This window comes from Anneissia japonica, unplaced genomic scaffold (genome assembly GCF_011630105.1).
Source record: "Anneissia japonica isolate Jap-2015-1 unplaced genomic scaffold, ASM1163010v1 scaffold165_len1371125_cov188, whole genome shotgun sequence".
Taxonomy (NCBI): Eukaryota; Metazoa; Echinodermata; class Crinoidea; order Comatulida; family Comatulidae; genus Anneissia; species Anneissia japonica.
Window position 1 is genome coordinate 952,727 of NW_022697648.1, and position 10,960 is coordinate 963,686.

General features: G+C 35.2%; 2 protein-coding genes across 2 annotated transcripts in view; one reads left to right on the forward strand and one right to left on the reverse strand.

Annotated features, from left to right (window-relative positions):
• The first annotated feature begins 620 nt into the window (after positions 1–620).
• Positions 621–4,243, forward strand: LOC117102293 (ADP-ribosylation factor-like protein 3). The gene is made up of 5 exons (XM_033242545.1): positions 621–754; positions 1,432–1,636; positions 1,936–2,042; positions 2,602–2,787; positions 3,514–4,243. Exons 1-5 carry the CDS (start codon positions 752–754, stop codon positions 3,559–3,561), a joined length of 549 nt encoding a protein of 182 aa, XP_033098436.1. The 5' UTR covers positions 621–751; the 3' UTR covers positions 3,562–4,243.
• A 1,515-nt stretch (positions 4,244–5,758) lies between these two features.
• LOC117102292 (isocitrate dehydrogenase [NAD] subunit beta, mitochondrial-like) overlaps positions 5,759–10,960 on the reverse strand; it is an 11,039-nt gene continuing 5,837 nt past the window's right edge. The window contains exons 7-10 of the mRNA XM_033242544.1: positions 10,010–10,259; positions 8,347–8,441; positions 8,078–8,138; positions 5,759–7,862 (exon numbers count right to left, since the gene is read on the reverse strand). Of these exons, the coding sequence (XP_033098435.1) occupies positions 7,785–7,862; positions 8,078–8,138; positions 8,347–8,441; positions 10,010–10,259 (484 nt within the window). The 3' untranslated portion in view covers positions 5,759–7,784. The remainder of the gene's footprint in view (positions 7,863–8,077; positions 8,139–8,346; positions 8,442–10,009; positions 10,260–10,960) is intronic.

Below are 10,960 nucleotides of genomic sequence, written 5' to 3' on the forward strand. Positions count from 1 at the left end.
TTATTATGTTTACTAATAAAGTATCCACATGGGATTCGGTTAGGAAATGTGTATATCGTCCATGACTCGGATCGGAAATCTGTCGGATAGCTTATGCTATAAGTAAACGAATGAAATACCAGGTTGCCGTATAACGAAACAACATTTCTCATGAAATCTGGTCACACCTACGACCTTTCTCAAAATTTTAGTGACGGTTGACACTGGCATCATGGTAAATATACAGTATACAGGTCTCCCTCTAATTAAAGACCCCTCCAATTAAAGACCACCTCCAATTAAAGACCAATTTTCTGTGGTCCCAAATTAACAAATGAATTTTATATTTATTATTCTAATTAGAGATCAATGCTGCTAGAGACCACAGAAACCCCGGTCCTGAAAGGGGATCTTTAATTGGAGGGGACCTTCTAGACTAACAACGACATTTTTCTTCATCATAAGCGAGACATTTTTTTATACCTTGTTTCGCGATCTTATATTTTTTAAAGATCGTCAAAGGAGAGCAGAGAAAAAAATGGTTTTGTGTTTGGCAAGGGCGCAGATTCGAAAGAGGTGAGCGGAGACATTAGAGTTTCAAGAATTTAGCCTCAAAGCTTATCTTATTTTTGTTGGTTACGCACCACTGAACATGATTTGAACTTTGATCTTTGAATTACAACAACACTGATTTCTCAAAATAAGTAATCGGTGAATGTTTGGTCTAAATTAATCATCGTAATAGAACCTGAAAGCTTGCCGAATACTCAAAATGGTAAGTACCAAATCCTAATGCCTAACCATAAATTAGATTCTTTATTTGTGTATTACTGTAATTGGAAATACACTGACTCCTACTACTAGGAATATATGTATTGCTAGGCAGCCTCTTTGTCAAGATTTTGTTTGTTGGAGTTCCGGCTGAGTTATATTTATAGCCCTGGGCCTAGGCCAACACTAATGGACCCTCAGCAGAGAGGGCTGTTCACCGTATGTAGGCCTAGGCCTAAACCCCATTTGGTAAGGTCTACGTACATGCGTTACTACGGTATACGGGGAGTGAATTGCGGGGTGGGAGTGGGGGGAAGGAGGATGAGGTTGTTTGAGTTGTTTATATAGTGCTTTTTCATCCCTACATAGCTAGGCCTAGACCCTATTTATTCATCTTATTCTTATTAAATTTCCGGGTTTAAAAAAAAATTAAATGTCATTATTGTAGATTGTTTATACATACATTTTTTAGAGAAGTTACAGCTGTTGCTATCTGTATAATATGCAGAATGAGATTTAATTCATTTTTCATAGTTATGCCAGTGTATATTATTAATGATTTGTGAATGTTTATGATATGGCAATTTGAGCATCCCAAATGATTAGCTTCTGCTGGATTCACCCTGATTGAATATGGTTCAAATAAATAAAATGAATAAATTCTTTTCTTATCTCAACAAGGGTCTTTTGGATTTATTAAGGAAGATGAAATCACAGCCTTCTAAAGAGCTTAAAGTATTATTACTGGGATTAGATAATGCAGGAAAAACAACAATACTCAAGGCACTTGCAGGTGAAGACTACACCAGGATTACACCTACTCAGGGATTCAACATCAAAAGCGTCAGCACACAAAAGTGGAAATTAAACGTCTGGGACATTGGAGGTATCTTTGATTGACTTATTATGCAATCTAGGGTTAGCTCTTTTTTTGTTTCCAATGATAATTTTTTTTTTTGCCAATATACTTGTTTGATGGTTCACACAGCCACTTTTCATTCATGGTATCTCTATTAATACAACATGCAAAGGCAAAGCACAAGTGGAGCACATTTTATAAAGGATGCTAAATGTCAAACCAGATACAATTTTTAAAATTAACAAACAAACATAATTACAAACACATGTCAAGTAAAATGGAATAATAATAATAATAATAGTAATTTGTTCATTTTCAATTATCAGGGCAGAGACATATTCGGCCATATTGGAAGAATTATTTTGATCACATTGATGTACTTATATATGTAGTTGACAGTGCTGATACACCAAGAATGGAAGAGGCTGGCTATGTAAGTATTGGTTTTAGCTATGCTTTATGACTTGAATTTTTCATGTAAGTACAGTAGTCTTTATTTGACCTGCTGTATTTCAATTCAATTTTAAGATTTTATTTCTCTCATGAAGTACAAAATAAAAATAGCATATAACTTTAAAAAGCCAGGCTTGAGAAGAGCAGCTAAAAAATCCAAATAAATGAATAAATAATAAAGCATAATACCACATGACAAGACAATACAGAGGATGACAAAGAAAACAAAACAGAGATAAAGAAAAACAACAAAACAGACAGAAATGGAGAGTGGACAAAAATCTGTAAAGAAAGCATAGGTCCAAGGTAGATGACTCGGTCATGGATATATTGACAGAACTAAATAATCATTTGACAGTACAGTAGGTGTTTATTCAATATAAAGCAATTTTTAATTAAATTGAGTGAATTATTTCAAAGTTTAGGACCAGTGAACTGAATATAACTGAGCAATGTTTCAAATCGAGTACAGGAAGATTATTTTTTTATGTTTCGTCTAATATTGAAACTCAATTCTCTTTTTATTTCTTTGTAAAAAGGAATTGAATGAACTTTTAGGGGAAGAAAAGCTAGGAGGAGTCCCGGTGCTTGTGTTTGCTAATAAACAAGATCTGCCATTGGCCAAGAAGGCTTCTGATGTTTCTAAGATTTTATTATTAACGGGTATTCGTGATCGTAAATGGCAAATTCAAGCATGTTCTGCTCACACACAGGAAGGCCTTGAGGTTTGTCTTTTTTTTTTTTTTTTATATTATTAAAATCATCTCAGTCAGCTAAATAGACCTTTCCAATGTGTCAATCAAACTTAATTGACCAATCAGAACAGGACCAGGAATACGCATATGTCCAACACACACATATTGTGTCACAAATCCACATGTTTACATACATTTGCGCTATTGTTTTTGGTACCTTAACAATATAAAAGGGCCAGGGCTTACTGGAAATATCCATTGGTTGTATTCATGTGCTCTAAACCATGGAGATCCTTTTCAGATCAGTTCCCTTGTTCAATTTAATCACTGCTCCTCTAATTATGTTTCAGCTGGAGGGCTGAAATGCAATTTATGATTGCGCACCAATTTTTAGATGGGATATTTAGGCCATGGCATTTGTCTTAATATTTGTCTATATATGTGTGCAATATGACCCATGTGCAGTTTAGTAGTACAGTCCTAGAAAAAGTGCAGGGGATTGTCTTTACCACCAGAAGGACCTCACTGGGAATAAGACTTCTCTGTGTCTGTTTCACACTCAAAAATCCAATATAAAAATCTCAATTCATTTGATAGTAGAGTGGAGCTGTAGCTGGATGATTAAAGTGCTTGCTCTAATTCCAGATTTGTGGGTTATTTTTTTTTTTTTTATGTTTTTGCAAATGTAATGAATTATAAAGGAATGATATAATTCTATAGCAAATTCATTTGTTGTGGGTCATTTTTTGTTTACAGAAAGGAATGACCTGGGCAGTGAACACAACCAATCATAAGAAAAAGTAAATAGTGCAGATTTCAAGATGTTATCAATGGTTCTCCAAAAAGGCCTATTTTCCACTTGCAAAATTTATTCGCACGATTCAAAAGCATTGGTTCATGTGTATACACGTTCGCATTTCTATTGCGGGGTTTTCGCTTCAGCAAAATCGGTAGTACGAACTGTTTCTACTTTCTGCGAAGTGAAAAAAATGAGGAACCAATCAGAGTTCAGGAACTGAACCGAGGCCTTTGATTCGCGCTAATAAATTTGCCTAGTGGAAAACAGGGTTTAGAGCAGCAACATTTGAAGAAGTAGACATGTCGTGTCCTCCAAATTGAAGCTTTGTCCACACTTTCAAATGTGTGTGATATGCCCATATATGGTCATGATGGTGTCATATTACACCCAAATTTGGGAATATCACATTCATTTGTCACATAAAATTTGATAGTTTGGACATAGCTTAAGAAAAGAGTGCTGTGCCGTATCGGTAAGATTGAAAAGATATAAACCCAGGTAGAAGTTATTGTCTTCAGAAAATTAACTTAGCTTAAATATTCCATTTGAAATGTATATACATTAGCTGTATTTTTGTGTCTAATATACAAATTTTAAGTGATGAATAATATGATAGAAGAGTTCATGTAATTAGTGTGGATTTTATTCCTTTAGTTGCTTCTATAAAGCTCTGTCGACGCCATTAAATTTGATGTGACAAACTGTGAAATGCCTGTATTTAGGTATACCATGACATCATGCCCAAGCATGGGCACACATCACACAAGTTTGTCACATAGAATTCCATAGTGTGAACAGACTATTCTGAAAAGCTCAAATAAATTTCTTAAATTCACCTTAAATCAGATTATTGTCCCTCGAGTTACACCTTGAAATTGTCTACTTAATACTTAAAATGATTATTATGTACTGTAGTTTTTTTAATAACAAAAAAATTAAAATTGTTGTTCTCATATATTAGCTTGGTTTCCATACAATCGCTACTCGCGATCGCCAACAGCTTTCGGTGATGCTGATTGTTCGGTCAAACGGCATTGGGAACTACTACTACAGTACGCAGTTCAACCACTGCACCGAAAACACTAGCGATTTTAAGGAAACCATGGATTTTGCTAATGTAGTATGTTAAATTATATGTTGAGAAAAGTCAATGGTTTGAGGGCTGTACTGAACAATGGAAAGGATTTATGTGTTCGACAGCCGTGCTCCACTAAAAGTTGACGTTGAAATACTCTGAAATAATGAAGTAGAAGGTTACTAAAATTTGAATTATATTGTAGTAGTAATAATAATAACACTAAGATATGGTTTGATATTCCTATATGACTATCCCTGTCGTGTCATATACATAATACCTCTCACCCCTTGTCCCAACTCTCACGCACGTTGTAGTGCAGCTTGAAAGCAAAAATCGCAACATGCGAGACCGGTTTTAACATGCTAGTATTTGTATACCAAGTTTATGTCCCGACATTCCCACAATAAACTTATGATTTCTGAGGTCAGTCATACTAAATATTGGTAGAATCATATAGTACTACTTTACTTGATAATTGGATTCATGAAGAAGAAAATGAACCTTTATACCAACTTTCATTTAGTTCAGTTGGGTTTTTTTTTTTTAAATTATACATTTATTTATACTGAAATTTGAATAATTAACTTTTAGCTTAAGATTAGAATTCATTTTTCAAATTATTTTCATGTGCACTTGAGTTGATACACATTTGGGACTTGGAAGAAAGTAGCATTCCACCCACTAAGTATTTATAAATTAATTATATAAAAGCACCTTGATTGACTTGTATTTGTTAATGTAACTGGTAAGCTTGTTAGAGATTTAGCTCAGGTCTGTATCCAAGGAGGTGGGGGAGGGAGGGATTGAGTGTGTATGCACCCTCCTCCGACCAATTGAAAAAGATAGACATTAGCAACATAAACGAGAATATATAATTTATATACATATACAATACATACAATACATATGTCATGTCATCTTGCTTATCAGAAACTTCTATAGGCTACAATTAATTGTTTTATATATAAATGTAATCTTGTGCATTCTTTTAGGTAGATGTAACCTGATATACTGTATTAGTATACGCCAAATGAATTTATTCGTGTTTGATGACTGGTGCCACCCTTGTTTTTACTTCAGTAGTTAAAAAAAAAAAAAACCAGTATAATTTGATCCAAATTTCATTTTTTTTTTTTTTTTTCATACTCTGTGGAGCCATATCAAAAACTTGACAATACGATTTTGTGTATCGTGGTGCAAGTATTGGTAAAAACAGAGCCGTGAAGTAAACACTCCTTTTTTAACTTCTGATGAATCTTGTGTTGACCACGCTTTGGGAAAATTTTAAAAATGGGTAGGTTAATAGGAAAATACACAAAAATACAACAAAGACCATTTTTAAATCTATATTGAAGAGCAAAACGATCACATGACACTGTCGCATCGCCTAACAGCCTTTTTGGCTTAGCTTAAAAATATTTTTCGTTGTAGTCAAAAAAAAAAAAAATGCCCCCCTTCAATTTCGGGTCGGTCAGGCGTGGCCAACACATTAGGTATATAGATTTAATGCTAATTGTTTAAAAATACAATAATTTTTTTTTTCCAATTTTGTAGTTAAGATATGTTTATGTATATTTTTTGTACATTTTTAATGAGTTGTAGGGCCCTCGGAAATGCAGGATTTTTTGCACTGAAAGGGATACCCTACTGAACGAAAACTAAATGAATGAATAAATAAAATGAAACATCAAACATTCAAACAGGTATTTTGCCTGAATTCTTTCTGGATCGTTTTTTCTTTGGTGTATTAGATGATCTGAGAAGAGAACAGAATAATTTTGTTTAGGCAGATGTATTCAGTATCAGGAGGAGGATTTAGGGGGACGGAGCCGGCATCATCCTTCTACCGTAGTGTTGTAGAATGCCAGTCACCTCGACACAGTTTTTAATTCCTAAGTTAGTAGATCAACAATTGACTCTCCCACATTATATTTGAAACAACACTTTATTTACCACAGAGCAGCATAGCCCAGTCGGCTAAACTGGTGGTAGCCAGGTGTATTGAACTGTGGAGGTAGAATCTATAGGTCCCCGGTTCAATCCAAGGCTGTTTTAACTGGAGGGCTGTAATGCAAGTTACGATTAAGCAGACATCAGATATAATAGTACAACATCACTATAATACTACTATTTTATTATATTGCGTTGAATATACCAATCTTGAGTTAGAAGTAGATTAAGTAACAAAACAGAACTTTATAAATAATAACAGCCAACCATAACTATAAACCTTAACTTGTATACAGTTACAAACACAGGAAGTGTGCGTATTGTTTGGGATAAGTATGAGTGGTATATGCGGGCAAAATTTGCCTGTTCTTCCAGTGGGAAAGATTTTCTTTGAGGCTACGTTCAGACTTAAGCCAGGCTTGAGCTAAGCCCAGCTTAACTTTGGCAGGCGTTCAGACTAGCAGGATTAGCCAGACGTGAGAATTTTCATAATAATGAACCTTAACCATCAAACGTGTTTCAAAACATTGCTCACGAAATGTTCGCTCGCTCACACCATAAGTAATTGAATGCTGATTGGTCATTTTGTTACCTGAAGTCAATGCAAGACCCCCCGCAACAATTAAAGCCCGGCTTAGAAAAGTTAAACACGGTGGCACGCCAGGCCTAGTTACTATAGCAACACAGCCCGGCTTGAGATAAGCCACCTAGTTCAGACTGGCAGGTGGATAAACCCGGTGAGTTAAGCTGGGTTTATCCACCTAGTCTGAACTAGGCCTGAATTTTTTTAGCGGATGTGGAACGATATATGCTATAGCTGAGTTTTACTATAGCCGAGTTCCATACAACTATACACCTACTGTACTATCAAATACAAATGATATAACATCAGAGTGTTCGATAAAACTCCAGTCATTATTTCACAATAAATAATCACTTATGAACATTCCAGTAAACTATAAATTCCAACAAATGTAACAGTAATAATAGCTTTAGACACGGTCCACACTATGTAGTTTTATGTGATAAATGCATGTGGATTTGCCATATGGGTGTAATATGACATCATCCACACAAATGTGTCACTTAATTTGATAATGTACACTGAGCTTTAAACAGAGATGCTAATATGACCATAGCCATGTGAATGTTAGCTGATTGGTATAATGCAGGTCCATAGCTCTATTTATTGAATGCACATTACATTCTAATACTGTTTATAACTGCAGTAGTGAAGTCTGTGCTGGTAGCATAGCCACCAATGTCCTGAGTTCGAACCTAAAAAGAAAACAATAATGAAATATAATGATGCATTCATGCATAATATTAAGACAGTGAAAGTTTAACGTTATAGCATAACGTACAAAGAAGTTCATGTACTTACAAGTGTACAAATCTACTGTATATTACAATTATCTAAATTTAAAAAAACAACTTTCAATTTTAGTATCAATGATCAATAACGATTAATGATGAATAATTTATTATCTTACCTTTCCCGTTTTGACCACTCTTTCTACAGCATCGCTTATTAATCTTGCATGGATATTCAAACTATAAACAAAATAATATTTTTTTTAAATATAGATATTACATGGCACTATAGAATGAGGATACAAGTACTGTATATAGATTTCTAATGAAGATTGTAGCCACACAAATGAAACACTTGAAAGAAACATTTAATATTAACTAGAGATTCCTGTTTTCAAAATATTTATTAAACAATAACAACAATAAAAGTCGTGGTTTTTTTCCTTACTTCATATGTTTCAGCATGTTTGCCGAGCAGAGCAGCATGGCCGTGGGATTTGCAATGTTGCGCCCTACTGCTCCAGTGAATGTGTGTCGTGCACCCTAGAACAAAATTGTTTAAATAAGACATTAGACTAGTGGAGGCGGTTTGGCGCAGGGGGAATGGTTTGGTTTCCCAAACTCGAGGTCCGAGTTTTAATCCCTCGCTGTGCATTTCGCTTGTGTCCTCGAGCAAAACATTTTATCTGCATTGCTTCTCTTCACCCAGGAGTGTAAATGTGGCAAAGACAAGCCAAACCAGCCACTCGTCGCAAAATCCTGTTTCAGAGATACAGTAATGGCCAAAACATGCTGGAATGTCAACATTTTTTTAATCTACTTTATTGCATGTTATGTTATTATTTTCCACATTTTCAATGTTGAAACTACAATTTATAACAATTTGGTGATGGTTTCTGCCTGAGAAATGCCTGAAATCATAAAATTTGAAGGCTGATTTCTCATATATTGTTCTTTAGACAGCTGTATGTATAAACTCCTGTAACTTCATAACAAAATGTCTGATTTACATGATTCTTTTACCATTTTATAGCTGTCATTTTACTGTTTAACCTTGTACTAATAACTAAAAATCGATTTTTGCGAGAAGTGACTGGTTTGGCTTGTTCTTGCCACAAATGGGCACCTGGTGGGGTTGACTGCTCCTACGCTGATTACGAGCAGGAACACTTAAAGCATGTTGACCCAATGACCAGGGAAAAAACTGCGCTTTATGACCTCAAGGAAGAGGTGCATTATAAATTCCCATAACACTACTAGTACAATAATTTGGAAAAAGTAGGTACTACATGGTCAGACGTCGTTTTTCTTTGACGTGCATAGAGGAAGCCTACCTAAATAACAGTGAATGCACTTTCCTGACATTTCAATCTTAATGATCAATCAGAGTGCATTAAACCGAGCACACGCCGTGCACAACAATCGTCATGATTCCATGAAGAATGCAACTCAGCAACATGCGCACAACAGATCATTTTTAAGGATCCATTCAGACTACTACTCTTGAGAATCAGCAGATGGCGTTGCGTTGTCTATCGCTCACAGGAAGCAAAGTTGGAATAGTCGTACGACAGTCGTATGACCCAGTAAGTGCCCAGTTTGACTTAATAGGGCGGGAGGGCCAGGAATAAACCCTTGTAGCACAAACAATGTGTGTTCCTTAACAATTGCACACTTAAAAGGGAACAAGAAAGATGATTTTTGTTTTCTAGAGGGGATTTTTGATATGTCACTAGCAGTAATACAATTAAATTTAAAATCTTTTTTTTGGCAATTTTTTATGAAGTTATAGCCATTACGATTTTGCCCTTTTAGCAGCGTGACATCAGATCGTATAGCGCCGGCGATTTTTGGTTGCAGTACCGTACACTGCCATCACGCTGCTAAAGGGGTAAATCGTAACAACTACATAAAAAATTGCCAAAAACGATTTTAAAGTTGATTCCATTACTAATGACATATCAAAAATCCCCTATATAAGAAATATCATCTTTCTAGTTCTCTTTTAACAAATTTAAATTTTTAAATGGTTGTCCTTTTTTAGTGTAGTAGCAATAATATCGAAGGCTCAGGGTATAATGAAATGGTGCATTTTGAAATAAGGTACTTACCGGTTCAAATATTGCATATTCATTTGAGAAACTCTCCCCTGGGACCAGCCCTGCACCTCCGACCAATCCAACGGTCAGATTATCAACGATGTTGCCATAAAGATTAGGCGTTAACATGACATCAAATTGATGAGGATTGGAGACTAGCTGCATACATGTGTTGTCAACAATCATTGATTCAAACTGAATTTTAGGGTATAACTCTGAAACATCCTTACAACTCTCCAAGAATAAACCATCTGCTAACTTCCTACATGAATATGTGAGATGAAAACATCAAATCAAAAAAATATAATGCTGATTACTGAATAGTGATGGTGATAGTGATTAGGAAAATAATTACAGGTGATGATGATCATGATAAAGATGATGATGATGATGATGACGACAATGGTGGCAGCGAAAGCATTACATATTTATATGGTGATTGACTGAGCAAACAACAAATTTGGTCTTATGACAACAGTGCTTATGACCATCATGTTCTACGATTCCCACTGAAACTATTTACATTCATGTTAAACCTCTTATGATTCTGCTTTTTTAAGAGCAAAAGCAAACCTTAGTACCACTCAACACTACCAGTGGTGGATCCAGGAATTCAAATAGAGGACGCCCAGGGAGATACTTTAATAGATAGAGGGTCTACACTACCTCAGCCTCACCACAATTGAGGCTGAGGTAAGAAAATTTATGATAGCACCTTGGATAGCTAGAAATGGCACTCTCAGACTAAAATTTCAATATAATATTCTTCCTTTCTCAATTTTTTTTGTATTTTAAAATAATTACCCCGGTATTCTTAAAACAAACTTTAGTCGTAGTTCGAGCTAAAACTTAAAAATTACGTCATTTCGTATTCTTAAAACGAACTTCGACTAGCACTACGACTAAATGACGTGAACCTCGACTAAAATGATACCTCCGCAGGCCGATTTTTTTAGTCAGCCT